The sequence below is a fragment of the Schistocerca serialis genome, chromosome 4 (assembly GCF_023864345.2).
Source record: "Schistocerca serialis cubense isolate TAMUIC-IGC-003099 chromosome 4, iqSchSeri2.2, whole genome shotgun sequence".
Lineage (NCBI taxonomy): Eukaryota > Metazoa > Arthropoda > Insecta > Orthoptera > Acrididae > Schistocerca > Schistocerca serialis.
In genome coordinates this window covers 562,518,338-562,537,689 of record NC_064641.1, presented here as the reverse complement: position 1 = coordinate 562,537,689, position 19,352 = coordinate 562,518,338, and the positions used below count along the sequence as shown (strand labels likewise).

General features: G+C 40.8%; 1 protein-coding gene across 4 annotated transcripts in view; it reads right to left on the bottom strand.

Moving 5' to 3' along the window:
- LOC126475302 (uncharacterized) overlaps positions 1-19,352 on the bottom strand; it is a 131,450-nt gene that overhangs the window by 57,419 nt on the left and 54,679 nt on the right. For all 4 annotated transcript variants that reach the window (XM_050103066.1, XM_050103068.1, XM_050103069.1 and 1 more), the window contains exon 2: positions 730-863. In XM_050103066.1, coding sequence (XP_049959023.1) covers positions 730-863 — 134 coding nt within the window. The remainder of the gene's footprint in view (positions 1-729; positions 864-19,352) is intronic.

Below are 19,352 nucleotides of genomic sequence, written 5' to 3'. Positions count from 1 at the left end.
CACGAGCGCTGACTTCCCCGTGCATAGACGAACCCGCTACAGTCTCCATTTCTTCCTGAACTGTCTCAGCAGCATTACGCCTTGTGCTCGGTCGGCCACTATGGGATCTATCGTCGAAACAACCCATGGGTTTGAACTTCGAAATCATTCTTGCCACAGCTGCTTTTGTCAACGGACCTTTACCCATTCAAATCCCCTTCCTATGGCGATAGGATTGTAACGCTGAACTAGCACATTCCCCATTCTGATAACACAGCTTCACTAAAAGTGCCTTTTCAGGTAACGTCAACATGCTGTGACTGCTGGTGCATCTGATTCTCTCTCTCATTACAGCTCCTTTTATTCACGATTGTCATGCGCAGTCACTGACATTTTGCTGTCCAGTGCCATCTGTCACACATTTTTGAACTTTTGTATTTTTTTGGTTCTAATAAAACCCCATGTCATTCCAAGCATGTGTGTCAATTTGTACCTCTCTATCTACATTATTCCGTGGTTTATTAAGTTTTTAAATTTATAATGACTTTTCGATCACCCGGTATGTGCACACAGACAAATACACATGGTCAAAAGCCAAGGTACTATGTTCAGTTACTTTTTTGCATGCCTATCTGCTACTTGATGTATGAGTTGTTGCTTAATTCTTTCCATGCATTGATTTCAGTTACTGGCAGATCTAAAGAAATAAAGTTTTATTTTATATAGTCAACATAACTTTTTCCCATTTACCTGGAATATCCACGTAGCTTTGTGCTTCTTGAATCCACTACTAAGACCATTTTTCCAATGTGGATGGCATTTCAGCTCTACAGTATCACCCACTTTCGCCATCTTCCGCTCAAATTTAGGATGCATCTGCGACTCTATACATTAAAGAATAAATAATCATATTACCAGTGGATCCAAAACAAGGTAACACTGTTTTTCACATTATATAAAGGTGTCAGAATTTCTGTTTCTGTCATTCACTCCTAGTTTTATTTCAGAAACAACAGTGTCTCTAAGACATTGTACAAATTTTCTTTCAGGTACTTATGAAATAATGATATCATTTGACATTCATTACTTGCTATACTGAAAGTCAGGACAACATTTGCCACTAAGAAAAGCGGTTCTCATATCTTGAAATGAGATAGGCATCTTATACTGTATTTTTTGATAATACAGAATATTACACAAAGGAAAACTACACTATATGTTCTCTATGAACCAATTACGACATCAACAACATTATTTGAAAAAATAAAAACATTTCAATGTCCCACAACATTTTATTTGAAAAAATAAAAACGTTTCAATGTCCCACAACATCAAAAAACATAAAATAGTTTGTTCAAAGCACTGTTCAATAATGTTTAGGTCCTCCACAAACTCTCAGGCACTCTTGAAGGTAATGGGGCTTGCTCATTAGCAACTCATTGCAGGCCTCTTGAGCAATATTATACCACTTCTCAATGGAGGATTCCTGAGAGCTTCAATCATTAATGCAGGATGTTGATGACTAGAAATTGCTCTTTTGAGAAAGCTCCATGCTTTTTCTGCACAATTCATACCTGTTAAGCATGCTGACCAATCAATTCTTCAGATCCCATGTCCTATCAGACACCAACACATTGTGCTTGCACTATGAGGTCAGGTGTTATTCTATAGAATGAACCCCTCCACTACAGTCTCTGCAAAACCATTCCCTATGGCTCAGAGAAAGTTGTTTGCATACAATGCAGCAGTCATGTTCCCTTCAATTGGACCAAGTGGTGTGCAGTGGCCATATATGATACGTGCGCAGAATATGATTAAGCCACTGGATTCTTGGTGATGTTCCACAGTCATTGAGGGATGATTGCATTCCCTCCTTAGCTTCCACATGTGTAAAGCATTGTCATCAGCATGCAAGCCTATTCAAGCTATGTTTGTGAACAGCAATTTGGTCCCATGGTCTTGTATCCAATGTTCATGTGCTCTAGCCCATCTTACACAAACACTCTTGTGATGTTGACAGAGAGGTGGGGTCTTGAGAGGTCTTCAGCTGTACAAACCCCTGAAGTCTGTTGCACACAGTTTGGGTACTCACAGTAACCTCTGTGGCTTCTCGAAGTTTGTGGCACAGAGTATTTGCTCTCTTTGTAGAGTGACACCATGCCGATATCATTACATACCAGTCCTGAGTTACTGTAGTTTTGCATGGACAGCCTTAACAATGTCAATCAGCTACTGAATGCATTTTCTGGAACGTTTTCCACGGTCTGGAGATGACACTTTGATTAACATGAACAATATTCACAACATCACTTTGTCTCTTGTTTTGTCCCATCAATGTGTTGATTTTGATATGGTCTGCGATGGAGAGCCTTTTCCAAGGCATTGTGTTTCACTATGAGGTACATGGACAACTGTGCATCACCTTCCAGTTTAGTAAAAATGAGTCTGTCGTGTTTTCAAATGCATCACATGCTGATAACAGTTACTTTTTCATGATCTGCTAAAACTACTGTCTACCGTATAAATTGCTTAGTCTTATTGTATTTATTTTATTGTCTTCCAATTTAATCAAACTTATAACATGTAGTAAACCAAAATACTCTCTTGTGGGTTATCACGACCACAATATTTCTATGATAAATCCTATCATCTTCTTCATGCACTGTGATATTTGCTGTTATGTGTGCTCACTGCCTGGATTCCCAATTAGACTGAACTATTGTTGATCTTGCACCATTATTGACTGCTGAGTTCAATTCCTGAACCCCTTACGCCATTTGATGTTCTTTTGTTCTTCAGAGCACACAATCACATTCTAAGACATCCAAATTCTGTCAATGCTTCCCAGCTCTGGTGGCTGTGATAGCCAATGAGATCTTAACAAATTGCGTGCCATACCCCAAGCCCTTGTGTAAATTGAAACCTCTAGCCCTATTTATTAGGTCTCCTGACATCCTTCTTTTGATACACTCCTTCACTGTGCTATTCAAGAAATTTAGCATTCAGACCATAAAACTGGTCTCATCATATTTTATTTCATTATTATATTTGAGGCAGTGTGCAGGGATAGCTGATTTTCTTGGCTGTTTTAGTCAGTTGTGTTGCTGAAGTTCCTTGCATCTCTCTTTGACATTTCTGATAGTCTGCCCCACATAAGACAAGCAATACCTATAACTTTTGGAGATCTAGATCATATTTAACATTACAAAGAGGACGTTTTGTCTTAGTTGATGGTTGTGAGATGCACTTGATGCCATGTTTCTGTAGGAGTCTAGTAATCTTACCGGAAATTGGGCCAGCATAAGGTCGATAAAGATTCTTGGGTTCTCTTCCTCTGTTTATGTCTCCACCTCTTTCTCAGGTGTTCATGATTTTTGATTGCAATGCCCATCCAGTATGACGATCAGAGTACCCATTCCTTCAGGACATTATTCAGAGGTGTTGTAATTCTTCAGTGAGGCTCCCCTTGCCTAAAAGTGTTCAAGCTCTATGGACTATGGTCTTTAGCGTCAAATTTATTTGTGATGGATAGCGATAACTTAAGATGTGGCCAACGATGTCAGTGAGCATAGGTTTTTTACACTATATTACAGAAAAAATGAAGCACTCATAAGGGGAGAAGGAAAAAAAATGAAACTTCACGGGTTCAGAGGACATGTGATGTTATTTCAGTGAGTACAAAGTCAAGTCAAATTTATAAAGAACTAGGCAGTATGAGCCTACTTATCACTACTATGTTGCACTTCCTCTGACCTAGATTCATGCACTGGTTTGCTAGGGATGGGCATCAGAAAGCCATCGTATTCTCTCAGGAGGCAGGCTGGCCAACAACTGTTGTAACTGGTTTCTGATGTCCAAGATACTGGCTCTGGGATGGAGTTGATATTCAAGCTGGTCCAGTACATGTTCTATAGGGGATACACCTAGTAATCTTGTTGGCCATGGGAGTAACTCAACATCATGCCCACAATTTACATAAACAAGTGTCATGTGTGGAAGAGCATTGTACTGTTTAAAAATGGCTTCACAATAGTGCTACATGAGTAGTAACACATGAGGATGCAGGATGTCTGTGACATACTGTTGTGCCATCAGAGTTGCATCAGTCACTACCACTGTGACCTGGAGTCAACCTCCTTGGCTCCTATACCATGTCATTAGGAGTAACACTGCAGTGCCTCTCCAAAACAGCAGAAGAATGGAATGTCTTCCCAGGTTGGTGCCATGGTCACCTGCGACTTGCGATAGTGTTCAGACACAATTCATCACTCAACACAATTAGATGCCATTTATCAGCAGTCCATACTTCCTTATCAATGAACCTCTCCAAACACAGCCGTTTGCGTTGCAGTGTTAACAGCAGCCTGCACGTAAGATGGTAATTCCCCAGACAAGCTGCTGCTAGCCTCCAACCCATGATGTGGGACGACACAGAAGAATTTGCTTGGTGTTTATTACTAGGTCTTGGAGGGCAGCCAGAGATGTGAATGGGTTACAATGTGCTTGGTGCGCAATATAGTGATTCTCTGTTGTGGCAGTCAGAAGCTGTCAACTGGAATCTTGATGACGAGTGTCCCTATGCCCATGTTCCCATGTAGTCCAACATCTGGCTACTGTCACATTAAAATTTCTCAAAAAATCTAGGTATTGTGTGACTTGACCAGCCAGCCAAATGGAGAATTACAATGATGCCCCTTTCAATCTGTGTCAGGTGTTACTAACACTATCTCAAATCAGTAAGTGACTCCTTTGCATATTTCACAGTGATCGCTCAAGATTTGACAATATTTGTGCCCTTTCTGGGCCTTAGCAAGCCTTATAATAACATTAAACACAAACAAATACAGTCTGGTAGCCTGTAATTGTAATTCTAATCATTTATATACCCATCAATGTTGTGTGTATGTGTATAGAGATACACTAACATCTAAGGATGTCATCTGGGTGTTTCATCTTTTTTGTTAGGCTGTGTATACATACTGCAACACAGGGATTTGACCATTTTTCTCTTAAATAACGTGTCAAGGAAAGGTTCCATCCTCAATTTTATCTTGTGAGGTACAGAGTTCAAATGTTCCAGGAACTCATTATGGTTTGTTTGCTCCATGCAGACACACCACAAATGTGTCATCCACTTACTAATGTAAAAACATTGGTTTCATCTTTCATTCCCTTCAATTAAGATGCAAAGTCTTCTTTGCAGTTTTAAAGACAACCCTGGTTATTGAAAGCCAAGTGATTATCACAGTCCATGCAAATGTGATTCTCCTTACTTGGTGCGAACTATCAGAGTAGTCAAACAGAGATTCAAAGTGCACCATTGATACACCTGACTAAAATAACCAAGCAATACCTTACACGCAGCCAAGAAATGAAATATGATGGAGCCAGTATCGTAAGTTTCTTGAACAGCATAATTAAGTAGTCAGCTGAAACAAAGATATCAAAAAATCAAATAAACAGGGATAAATATTTCAACCTAAAAAGAGCTTGGCATCCAGCATCCAGCACTCAGTCTATAATGGATATGAATATTGACAATGAATGGGATAAATTAACATGTTCATTCATAAATTATAGCCACTACAAAATGATAGAAGTGCTGGAAGGAGAGTATTTCACAAGTGGCGTTTGCATCTAATAAAGCAAATTTTCTTTGTACACTGTATACTACCAGAAACTTATTAAGTATTTACAACAGTCAACTACTTTATATTTATGGGTAGTGTACTACCAACTAATCTATGTGCAAAACAGTGCATGTATTCACATGGAACACTTTGTAAAATGTGTTTCTGCATGCTTCATTTCAGGTGTAGCCCAATTATGTGATGACAACAGTGCTGCTAAGAATTTCTGCACAGTACATATTTTTCTGCCTATATTCCCTGTGCCTTACCTCTCTTTAGTTTTCTTCAAGATTATGGATAATCACAATAACATTAGTTCTAAAGCATATCCCACTACATGAGTCAGCTCTCCCAAGAAAGGCTAAAATAAGCTACTATGTAAATGAATCTACCACTGCTACAAATTTTGTGAGCACTGTATATTGGAGTTTAACACTGTTTTTCAATGGCTAAGACCATTGCAGCATCAGTACTGGCCATTGTAAATTGTTGGAATCGAAGAGAGTGCATAATTCATGTTAATAGTAAAGTAGAAGACTATGGTGAATTACACCATCTTTAGATGAACTGTGGTGCTGTGAAGATTATTTCTTCAATTATTTTTATGTATATTGCAGCATTTGGAACATTATAAAAGCCCGTTTCAGTGAAAATATTGACTAACTGTTGTTTTGCACCACTAATTGTCTAGCCAAAATCTGGAAAAGGAAAAAAGTGAAACCTGAGAAGTTTAATAAATGATCTGCCAGAATGATACCAAATAATCACTAATACACTGACTAGTCTCTTAATGGAATAACTGCCATAGAACTGTCAGCTCTGGAAGTTTGTGCAAGTATTTATATATCAATTGAACTATACACAATATATATGTGCTTGTACGTATTAATCAAGGATTTATTTGGTTATAAGCATATGGAATAAATCAATTTGTGTTTTATTCAGACTTGTGCCTAATTCCTTCCACATTGCCACCTTTCCCAGTACTTCCTCTTTTTTTTGTATGGATTTGTACATTATACAAGGCACATTAATTTTGCACACCCCAAATCAACTAATCCTTTGGTTCATCCAAAATTACTTACATTTGTCTGCACTATAGAAATATACAACCTGTCAGTGGGCTCAGGTTCAAGTGGTGGCACAGGGTGAGGTGGGAGGAGTGGGGAACATGGAAAAGAAGTAGACAGACTTAGATTTTTACCTGTATCGATTTCTAAATGTCAAACCTAAATTATAGAGAATGAAGCAGCACGAAAACTAAGAATTTTAAAAAATGTCATAAAATTCTAGACATTACAGTGAGCACGGGTCATAAATCCTGCTTGGGTAGCCCAGTTGGTAGGACATTTGCCCACAAAGGCTATGGTCACAAGTTTGAGTCTCAGTCTGGCATACAGTTTTAATCTTCCACGAAATTTCAAGCAAGAAAGTTACTAAGTAATGATTCCAATATTAAAACAGCATGAAAACTAAGAACTCTGAAAAGTCACAAAATTCTAGGCATTACAATCTATGTATGACGCAGTATACCATAAAATATGTGATGCATAAAGGAAGAACTTCAAAAAAAGTTCTACACTACTGGGTGGACGACAGATGAGAAAAATCATTTGAAGACCATTCAAACAGGGAAATTGTGACTTTCAAAGTTAGTGACACTGTCAGTTGGTTTTTTGTTCCTTAATTAAAAATGTCAGATCCCTTAATCAGGCAGGTAGGTTAAAAAATTTAAAAAGGGAAATGGATAGGTTAAAGTTAGATATAGTGGGAATTAGTGAAGTTCGGTGGCAGGAGGAACAAGACATTTGGTCAGGTGAATACAGGGTTATAAATACAAAATCGAATAGGGGTAATGCAGGAGTAGGTTTAATAACGACTAGGAAAATAGGAGTGCAGGTAAGCTACTACAAACAGCATAGTGAACACATTATTGTGGCCAAGATAGACACGAAGCCCACGCCTACTACAGTAGTACAAGTTTATATGCAAACTAGCTCTGCAGATGATGAAGAAATTGAGGAAATGTATGATGAGATAAAAGAAATTATTCAGGTAGTGAAGGGAGATGATAATTTAATACTCATGGGTGACTGGAATTCGACAGTAGGAAAAGGAAGAGAAGGAAACGTAGTAGGTGAATATGGATTGGGGCTAAGAAATGAAAGAGGAAGCCGCCTTGTAGAATTTTGCACAGAGCATAACTTAATCATAGCTAACACTTGGTTCAAGAATCATGAAAGATGGTTGTATACATGGAAGAACCCTGGAGATTCTAAAAGGTTTCAGATAGATTATATAATGGTAAGACAGAGATTTAGGAACCAGATTTTAAATTGTAAGACATATCCAGGGGCAGATGTGGTTTCTGACCACAATCTATTGGTTATGAATTGTAGATTAAAACTGAAGAAACTGCAAAAAGTTGGGAATTTAAGGAGATGGGACCTGGATAAACTGAAAGAACCAGAGGTTGTACAGAGTTTCAGGGAGAGCATAAGCGAACAACTGACAGGAATGGGGGAAAGAAATACAGGAGAAGAAGAATGGGTAGCTTTGAGGAATGAAATAGTGAAGGCAGCAGACGATCAAGTATGTAAAAAGACGAGGTCTAGGTGAAATCCTTGGGTAACAGAAGAGATACTGAATTTACTTGATGAAAGGAGAAAATACAAAAATGCAGTAAGTGAAGTAGGCAAAAAGCAATACAAACGTCTCAAAAATGAGATCGACAGGAAGTGCAAAATGGCTAAGCAGGGATGGCTAGAGGACAAATGTAAGGATGTAGAGGCTTATCTCACGAGGGGTAAGATAGATACTGCCTACAGGAAAATTAAAGAGACCTTTGGAGAAAAAAGAACCACTTGTATGTATATCAAGAGATCATATGGAAACCCAGTTCTAAGCAAAGAAGGGAAAGCAGAAAGGTGGAAGGAGTATATAGAGGGTCTATACAGGGGCAATGTTCTTGAGGGCAATATTATGGAAATGGAAGAGGAGGTAGATGAAGATGAAATGGGAGATATGATACTGCGTGAAGAGTTTGACAGAGTACTGAAAGACCTAAGTCAAAACAAGGCCCCCGGAGTAGACAACATTCCATTAGAACTACTGACAGCCTTGGGAGAGCCAGGCCTAACAAAACTCTACCATCTGGTGAGTAAGATGGATGAGACGGCCAAATTCCCTCAGACTTCAAGAAGAATGTGGTAATTCCAATCCCAAAGAAAGCACGTGTTGACAGATGTGAAAATTACCGAACTATCAGTTTAATAACTCATAGCTGCAAAATACTAACACGAATTCTTTACAGATGAATGGAAAAACTGGTAGAAGCTGGCCTTGGTGAAGATCAGTTTGGATTCCATAGAAATGTTGGAACACGTGAGGCAATACTGACCCTACGACTTATCTTAGAAGAAAGATTAAGGAAAGGCAAACCTATGTTTCTAGCATTTGTAGACTTAGAGAAAACTTTTGACAGTGTTGACTGGAATACTCTCTTTCAAATTCTGAAGGTGGCAGGGGTAAAATACAGCGAGCGAAAGGCTATTTACAATTTGTACAGAAACCAGGTGGCAGTTGTAAGAGTTGAGGGGCATGAAAGGGAAGCAGTGGTTGGGAAGGGAGTGAGACAGGGTTGTAGCCTCTCCCCGATGCTATTCAATCTGTATATTGACTAAGCAGTAAAGGAAACAAAAGAAAAGTTCGGAGTAGGTATTAAAATCCATGGAGAAGAAATAAAAACTTTGAGGTTTGCCGATGACATTGTAATTCTGTCAGAGACAGCAAAGGACTTGGAAGAGCAGTTGAACGGAATGGACAGTATCTTGAAAGGAGGGTATAAGATGAACATCAACAAAAGCAAAACGAGGATAATGGAATGTAGTTGAATTAAATCAGGTGATGCTGATGAAATTAGATTAGAAAATGGGACACTTAAAGTAGTAAAGGAGTTTTGCTATTTGGGGAGCAAAATAACTGATGATGGTCGAAGTACAGAGGATATAAAATGTAGACTGGCAATGGCAAGGAAAGCGTTTCTGAAGAAGAGAAATTTGTTAACATCGAGTGTTGATTAAGTGTCAGGAAGTCGTTTCTGAAAGTATTTGTATGGAGTGTAGCCATGTATGGAAGTGAAACATGGACGATAAATAGTTTAGACAAGAAGAGAATAGAAGCTTTCGAAATGTGGTGCTACAGAAGAGTGCTGAAGATTAAATGGGTAGATCACATAACTAATGAGGAGGTATTGAATAGAATTGGGGAGAAGAGGAGTTTGTGGCACAACTTGACTAGAAGAAGGGATCGGTTGGTAGGACATGTTCTGAGGCATCAAGGGATCACCAATTTGGTACTGGAGGGCAGTGTGGAAGGTAAAAATCGTAGAGGGAGACCAAGAGATGAATACACTAAGCAGATTGAGAAGGATGTAGGCTGCAGTAGGTACTGGGAGATGAAGAAGCTTGCACAGGATAGAGTAGCATGGAGAGCTGCATCAAACCAGTCTCAGGACTGAAGACCACAACAACAACAACAATTAAAAACATCAGCTGTGGCACTGAATTTACTTACTTCAAACTTTATTTGTAAGTTATCAATCTAAATAATGTTGTTTTAATTTAAGTACATGTTAAGCAAATCTGCAGGCCCATTTCATCAACCAAAAGTTTGGTTTTAAGGTATACTATAATCTGACTTGTGTTTTGACCGACTGAAAATTAGGGTTGTGTTACCAGAATTTGTGGGATTGATAGAAGTAGTAAGTGTTTCTTTAGAAGAAGACCAAGAATTAAAAAGAAAAATATTGATACCTTTTTCGATATATCAAGAGCGGGTAATGATATTTTTATAATATCTATTCATCAGAATCCCAATATTTCTATAAATATCAAGTCCTAGTGTGAATAAGGACATGTAGAAACCTGTTTTGTATCTAGGAGAATAAGAAACAAAATCTGTCTGGTTGAAAAAAAAGTTTTATTCTGTACAGTAACTAAAAATATTGTATGAATTGTGTTTTTATTATTCTGTTTTACTAATAAAAGTTAATTATGTTATTGTAACATTAAATTGTCAAGTCACCCCCCCCCCCCCCTCCCGCCAAAAGTAACGAAGAGCTTTAAAACATCTCTTTCACCAAAAGGGGACAGCCGCACGGACCGTGACAAGGCGCCTGAGACCAGGCGGCTGTTGGGAATAGATTCGGTAGTAAATAACTAAAAAATTAAAATGTAATGCCTAAAGCTGATGTCTGACTGATAAAGAGCGAAAATGTAGTTGGCGATAAACTCTTTCTCCTTTCATCATTTCGTGAGTGGTGTCAGCAAGAAAAAGTTTCACAAACGTTTTAAATTACATGTAACATTTGTTGAAAGTCACTAAGTGCTCTCGTTCTCAAAAATGGTTCTAGACGAATTTTCTCTGGGCATTTGCCGCAAGACAAATAGACAATGTATAACTGTCAAAGCTAATTTTTTACACATCTAAATGTCTGTGACGTATCTCCTCAGCTATGTGCCATACCAGTACAATGATATAATTTTGCAGGTACATTCACAAGTATATGTATATACTGTCTGCGAACTGCGTTGCGAGTAGAGTCTACAGTAAAGTAGTAATAAATTAAAATGACATGTCTGACGCTGTGGCCGCGAGGAGCTACGGGCCCTGCCCATGCGCACTCGTCATTCCCTGTTTGACCGAGTCTAAATTGGTTCAAATTGCTCTAAGCACTATGGGACTTAACATCTGAGGTCAGCAGTCCCCTAGACACAGAACTACTTAAACCTAACTAACCTATGGACATCACACACATCCATGCCCGAGGCAGGATTCGAACCTACGACCGTAGGCAGCAGCGCGGTTCTGGACTGAAGCGCCTAGAACCGCTCGGCCACAGCTGACCGAGCCTATACAACCTCTACGCCGTGCAGTGGGCCTCGGGAGCTCACGTGAGCTTATCAATATGAATCCCAAAGCACCTAAGATGAGAGGTCAGTTTAAGATTCACAAATGTAATCATCCGATCCGCCCGATCGTAGATAGTACCGGGAGTGCCTACCACAAGTTAGTTAGATTTCTGCATCAGAAAGTAAAAGATAATTTTGTGTTTGCAAAGAATTAATCCGTTAAAAATTCTACGGAGTTAGCAAATCGGTTGGAACGCGTAACGTGCTCTGAAAACTCCAAGTTCGTGTCTTTCAATATAACAAGTCTGTACACCAATGTTCCGGTGGACCAAACCCTCTGGATTTTAGAAGGTAACTTGCATCAATATAAGAAAATGTCGGAAAATGAAATAGATGAGTTAATGAATCTTCTGCGTATTTGATAAGTGGCAACGGCCTTGCCGCAGTGGATACACCGGTTCCCATGAGATCACTGACGTTAAGCGGGCGTGGTCGGCACTTGGATGGGTGACCATCCAGGCCGCCATGCGCTGCTGCCATTTTTCGGGGTGCACTCAGCCTCGTGATGCCAAATGAGGAGCTACTCGACCAAACAGTAGCGGCTTTGGTCAAGAATACCATCATAACGACCAAGGAGCGGTTTGCTGACCCCACGCCCCTCCTAACCGCATCCTCCACTGAGGATGACACGGCGGTTGGGTGGTCCCGGTGGGCCACTCGTGGCCTGATGACGGAGTGCTTTTTTTTTTTTTACAATTTGATAAGGATAACCTCCTTAATGATCAAGTTCAGTTAAAAAACAAGAACTTTTTTGAATGTTTTATGCCATTATTTAGAATATCATGACCAGTTAATGATTGGTTGGCAGGAGCCGAGCAGTACTTCTGTGGCGGTGTGACACAGATGGTCGGTGTTTGATGTACTTTATTTTAGACACCCCTTAAGGTATCGGCTAGCATGGATGCATTTGAGCACGTGACATTTTGGTATATGATTCCCATCAGGTGGTCTTTCCACATACGGTGCTTACATAATGTGGCACACATGGTTTTTAAATAATTAAGATGCCAGCATCTATACCATAGACAATAGTCATATTCATAGAAGGGGTTACTAGCCCGAAAGGGGCGAAATGGAGCCTCAGGTGACAAGATGAAGTTTAGCTGGTCCGTCTCGAGCTTTTGGGATTTAATTCCCTTTACATTTACTTGTAGCTTCAATTCAGAGACGACTTCATCCTTGTCCATTTATGGCATGCACATGAGCATATTAGTAGCTGTCTTCTATTTCTTTTTATTCTTCCCTGTGAAGAACATGCCCTTTTCCCATGTCAAGTGTCCATAAAATTTTCCTATGTGTCTTTTTCGGGTCAAGCACGTTTTATCATATCATATCTATTTAACAATAGCCTTTAATATAAGAGGCGATAATTCTCTTTTGTAGAGCGTAGTGAAATTGACCTCTGTCGGTCGATAGAGTATAAGGGCGATGAAAGGGCGTTGCACATCCGTTCACGCAATTACCATATTTTTTACACGTAAAACATAATTTGACCTATGCTGGTCATCTGCTATTACATGGCGATGAAGTGGCGCTGCTCGTTCACTCACGCGTTATTTTTAGTAATAAGATAAAAATTAATCTTGATAATATTCTTCATTCAGCGCGTGTCAGCAATGAGAAGTATATGTACATCAACTAATAAAAACACCTACTCGACCATCTGTGAACAGGTTAACCGAGATTACTGCATTATGGCGTTTACATACTACGGTTTCGCTGTTTTATGTCCTATGTCATCTTTCATTAATAACGATGGGCGCGTTATGCAGCATTCGTTGTGAACGGGCCGATATTTCTAATCGTGTAAGTCGGGGTAGTGTGTTCGAACTTACATAAATCCATTAATAGTTTTTTACATGTTAGTCATAACCTGGTGCAGAGGCTTTATGTTTAAGAGTCTCAACCTTCCTATAAGTTATTTGTTTTAAGATATAACTGCGTCGGTCTTTGGCAGTCATGGTCTCAGACATGCGCAATGTTCCCCGCCATATTGATTTGCAGCGCATTATCTAGTCCTACTTGGTTTCATGTGAGCTCCCGAGGCCCACCGCACGGCATCCATGGAGACGAGGCGCACGCCACAGCTTAAGTCAAGTCTTGGTGTTGACTTAGTACGTATGTACCGCATTTTTAAAATGTGACTACGCCCATCCAGGCTGTTTTACTTTTATTTCTAGACCATGCCCTCTTAGATAAATTATATGGTTCAAATGGTTCTGAGCACTATGGGACTTAACATCTGAGGTCATCTGTCGCCTAGAACTTAGAACTACTTAAACCTAACTAACCTAAGGACATCACACACATCCATGCCCGAGGCAGGATTCGAACGTGCGACCGTAGCAGAAGCGCGGTTCCAGACTGAAGCGCCTAGAACCGCTCGCCCACACCGGCCGGCTTAGACAAATTATAGTTTCAGGTATATCTTCTGAAGAAGGCTCAATTATTTGGACTGAAACCTAGGTAAAGGTTGGTTTCATTACCGCAATCGAGGCTGACTGGGCTGCAATGTTGAAAGTACAAAAACTCTGTCATTTTGTAATAGGCTCGTACAGGTGACACTAAGTCCGGTGACTTCTGATGGATTCATGCATCGTTGTTTTTGTTCGGATGCCAAGGTGTGCGGGACAAAGTTCGCAAACACTTTTCTCTTCTTTCTCTTGCCATTAAAATTGCTACACCAGGAAGAAATGCAGATGATAAACGGATATTCATTGGAAAAAGATATTATACTAGAACTGACATGTGATTACATTTTCACGCAATTTGAGTGCATAGATCCTGAGAAATCAGTACCTAGAATAACCACCTCTGGCAGTAATAACGGCCTTGATACGCCTGGGCATTGAATCAAACATAGCTTGGATGGCGTGTACATGCAGCTTCAACACGATACCACAGTTCATCAAGAGTAGTGACTGGCGTATTGTGACGAGCCAACTGCTCGGCCACCAATGACCTGACGTTTCCAATTGGTGAGAGATCTGGAGAATGTGCTGGCCAGGACAGCAGTCGAACATTTTCTGTATCCATAAATGCCCGTACAGGACCTGCAACATGCGATCGTGCATTATCCTGCTGAAATGTAGGGTTTCGCAGGGATCGAATGAAGGGTAGAGCCACGGGTCGTAACACATCTAAAATGTAACGTCCACTGTTCAAAGTGCCGTCAATGCGAACAAGAGGTGACCAAGACGTGTAACCAATGGCACGCCATACCATCACGCCGGGTGATACGCCAGTATGTCGATGACGAATACACGCTTCCTATGTGCGTTCACCGCGATGTCGCCAAACACGGATGCGACCATCATGATGCTGTAAACAGAACCTGGATTCATCCGAAAAAAATGACGTTTTGCCGTTCGTGCACCCAGGTTCGTCGTTGAGTACACCATCTCAAGCGCTCCTGTCTGAGATACAGCGTCAAGGGTAACAGCAGCCATGCTCTCCGAGCTGATAGTCCATGCTGCTGCAAACGTCGTCGAACTGTTCGTGCAGATGGTTGTTGTCTTGCAAACGTCCCCATCTGTTGACTCAGGGATCGAGATGTGGCTGCACGATCCGTTACAGCCATGCGGATAAGATGCCTGTCATCTTGACTGCTAGTGATACGAGGCCGTTGGGATCCAACACGGCGTTCCGTATTACCCTCCTGTACCCACCGATTCCATATTCTGCTAACAGTCATTGGATCTCGACCAACGCGAGCAACAAATGTTGCGATACGATAAACCGCAATCGCGATATGCTACAATCCGACCTTTATCAAAGTCGGAAACGTGATGGTTCGCATTTCTCCTCCTCACACGAGGGATCACAACAAAGTTTCACCAGGCATCGCCGGTGAACTGCTGTTTGTGCATGAGAAATCTGTTGGAAACTTTCCTCATGTCAGTACGTTGTAGGTGTCGCCCCCAGCGCCAACCTTGTGTGAATGCTCTGAAAAGCTAATCATATGCATATCACAGCATCTTCTTCCTGTCGGTTAAATTTCGCGTCTGTAGCACATCATCTTCGTGGTGTAGCAATGTTAATGGCCAATAGTGTATTTGGGAGAATGTCTTGAACAGTTGATTTAGAGAAGTTGCTCCGTCATCACAATAACGGTGATGATGATGATGATGTTGTTGGCTTGTGAGGCGGTCAACTAAGCGGTCATCACCGCTCGTACAAAGTCCCAATTTTTACACAGTCCAAGTTTTACACAATCCAATCTAGCCATTGTCACGAATGATGATGATGAAATGATGAGGACAACACAAAGACCCAGACCCTGGGCAAAGAAAATTCCCAACCCGGCCGGGAATCGAATCCGAGACATCGTGATCTAGAGGCAGCAACGCTACACAATGACGGAGACTCTGCGACCGCACGTTCCCATTTAACACTGCCTGCTCCCAACTGACTGGTCGAAAGTACATCCGTTGTTTATCAGTAACCAGCTTAGCGCCCGCTGCATCGCTCGCGTAGACTGTATGGCCTGCAGAGATTTTTTATTGCTTATATTAAATATAATTTTTATGTTCACAAATTATCTTCTAAGCTTTTTAGGCTACTTAAGACCACATAAGCATGGTCTTTTCCGAATGTACTTCTGACCAAAAAGCGATTCTGGTAGCTGGAGTCTGGAGTTTTTGTTAATCATGCCTTTTGCGTTCTTTTGGAGATATTTCCACAGCAGCTTTTATTCCGTAATAAATATTTCTTTGTGTCTAATTTCCTTATATCGAATCGAGAAGTGAAATACCAGTTTTCATTAATTTAACTTTAAAATTTTTTTAATGCAATAAAATATTTTCTTAAAAATTTTCAACCCCATATTGCTCTCCCTTAGGTGTTGAATTTTCAGAAACAAATAGGTTTTTATTTCTAACCGAGAAGTCAAATACCAAGTGTCATAAATGTAGCCTCAAAATATTTTATTACTTCTTTAGTAGTTATTTAAAAAAAAAAACTTTCACCCACTGGTATCCCCTTAGTGGTTGAATTTCCATAGATGCTGAAAGATGTATTTTTTATCTTCTGACTGAGAAACCAAATGCCACTTTTCGTAGTTCTACCTCCAAAATTGCCTTAATAGCGACATTTTTTTAAAAAACCCCTTAGGGTTGGAATTTCGAAAAATCCCTTCTTAAACGACGCCTACAGAAATAAGATCCACACTTTCCCCAGATTTCAAGTTTCTATCCTTAGCGGTTTGGACGGGGCGATGTGGAGTCAGTCAGACAGACAGACATTGCCTTTTATAAATAACGATTAGTTCAAGCTGTCACGATAGTAACTGCACTGATGTCGCTTATAAGCCAGAAATAAAATTAATCTCGGATATTTTTGGACGGACGGCGTACGTTAAAACACCACGGAATAGGTTCCATTGCACTAGAGGGAGCTGTAAAAACTGTAGGGCAAGACAGAGACAGGAATATATCTAACAGTTATTGAGGACGTTGGAGGTAAATTCTGATCTGATTTGAAGAAGTTGGCCTCATGAAACAAGTCAAAAGACAGAAGTATTTCCGCCATCCTCCGCAAAAAAGTTTGTAATTATGTTGTTAAGGAGTGAAAAGAACGGGGAGGCGTGTCTGCAAAGAGCCTACGGCTCTCGACTAATAGTAATGGGGGAGGGGAGCAGCGCCAAACTCAGGTCTCGATCCTACAGACGGATCACTACCAATTATGTCATATGTCCTCATCCTATGAAGCTCCGTGGAGGTATTTGGTATTTAATACAGAACGTTGGTGAATGATCTGGAGCTGAAAAACTATACGCTGCCATTTGCCCTCACCATGCTGTTCACACCTGGTTACGAAAATTCCCTTCACCATCAATATTCGAACAGGCTACCGCTAAATCGAGCGCCGTTGCACTAGCATGTGTCGACGATCGCGGCTAGAAATACGTGTAATCGGTAATCATCAGTAAATTTGGTAACAAGTAAAGCAGCACGAGGAACGGGTTGCACTATATGTGACGAACAGCAATAATGGCACACAGCGGTGACTAGCGTAAAATTATCCCACAATGTTCAGTAGAAGGATAGTCCGCCCCCGGTAGCTTAGTGGTCAGCGCGACAGAATGTCAATACTAAGCGCCCGGGTTCGATTACCAGCTGGATCGGAGATTTCATCCCCATCGAGGCCCAAATCGCCGAAGTGGCGTCAAATCGAAAGACTTGCACCCGGCGAACGGTATAACCAACGAGAGGCCTTAGTCACACGACCTTTACACTAGAAGGATACACTACATGCTTTATTTAGGGAAAAAAATGCTGCGAACAACTAAGACTCAAGAGTGAAGAAAGATACGAAATGACGTAGAGAATAGCAATATGTGACACAAGGGGACGAAAAATGGTTCAAATGGCTCTGAGCACTATGGGACTTGACTTCTGAGGTCATCAGTCCCCTAGAACTTAGAACTTCTTAAACCTAACTAACCTAAGGACATCACACACATCCATGCCCGAGGCAAGATTCGAACCTGCGACCGTGGCGGTCACGCGTTTCCAGACTGAAGCGCCTAGAACCGCTCGGCCACAAGGGCCGGCCACAGGGGACGTTTCTAGAAACAAAACATTTAAAAGTGTAAGAGTACCAGGAAGCAAAAGAAAACTGTCGTAAACTGGTCTGCGGGTCTGCGGAAATGAGACAGAGGGGTAGTGGAAGCATGGATGAATAGTGCTTCAAAAGATGTTCAAATGTGTGTGAAATCTTATGGGATTTAACTGCTACGGCCATCAGTCCCTAAGCTTACACACTACTTAACCTAAATTATTCTAACGACAAACACACACACACATGCCCCAGCGAGGACTCGAACCTCCGCCGGGACCAGCCGCACAGTCCATGACTGCAGCGCCTTAGACTAGTGGTTATTGAGAAAGGAGGAACAAAGTACTGAGAACTAGAAAAGTGATCTCACGAAGGCTCTACTGCTAAAAAAGAGCAAGAACTCGTGGGAGTGCCGCGTTTGTTCATCTGAAATATAAAAATATTGTTGACACTGATTACCGAGCGTAGGAAATGGGCCATTTGTGAAGGAGGAAAGTAGAACAGCTCTGGCGTTTGTAGCCCTCTCACTGTTACGGAAGGAGTCTTCCTGCTTTCATGTTGACATTTAATAGCACTCGTTTTCATCGAGATGTGTACATAGATGCGGATGATGACGGGATGATCATTTGAAAACCAATTAAAGAGCCGGCCATTGTGGCCGAGCGGTTCTATGCGCTGCAGTCTGGAACCGCGCGACCGCTACGGTCGCAGGTTCGAATCCTGCCTCGGACATGGGTGTGTGTGATGTCCTTAGGTTGGTTAGGTTTAAATAATTCTAAGTTCTTGGGGACTGATGACCTCAGATGTTAAATCCCATAGTGCTCAGAGCCATTTGAACCAATTAAAGAATCATCATGTCTGTCACAATAGTGTTCATCGTAAAGCAGAAAAGAACACATTTTGTTTCAAAGCCGTGTCCGTAAAAAACTTGATTATAACTACATCATAATTTTGCAGCACATGTGAATTTTTATCTACACAAGAAAGTAAGGTTAAACCTCTCGACTGGTAATAACGTGGCGCTGCAGAGTATTCCAAACGGCGAGCTAGTGTCCTGGAGACACAGTTAAGAAGAGGTGCGTTAATTAACAGTTTACACTACACATATTTTACGGGGGTTATAATTAAACTTTCGCTACTTAGGTCAGTGTATACGGAAAACTATTTCCCGTATAGCTCTCCAGCTTTAAAGGAATGTGTTCGGATTGTGTAC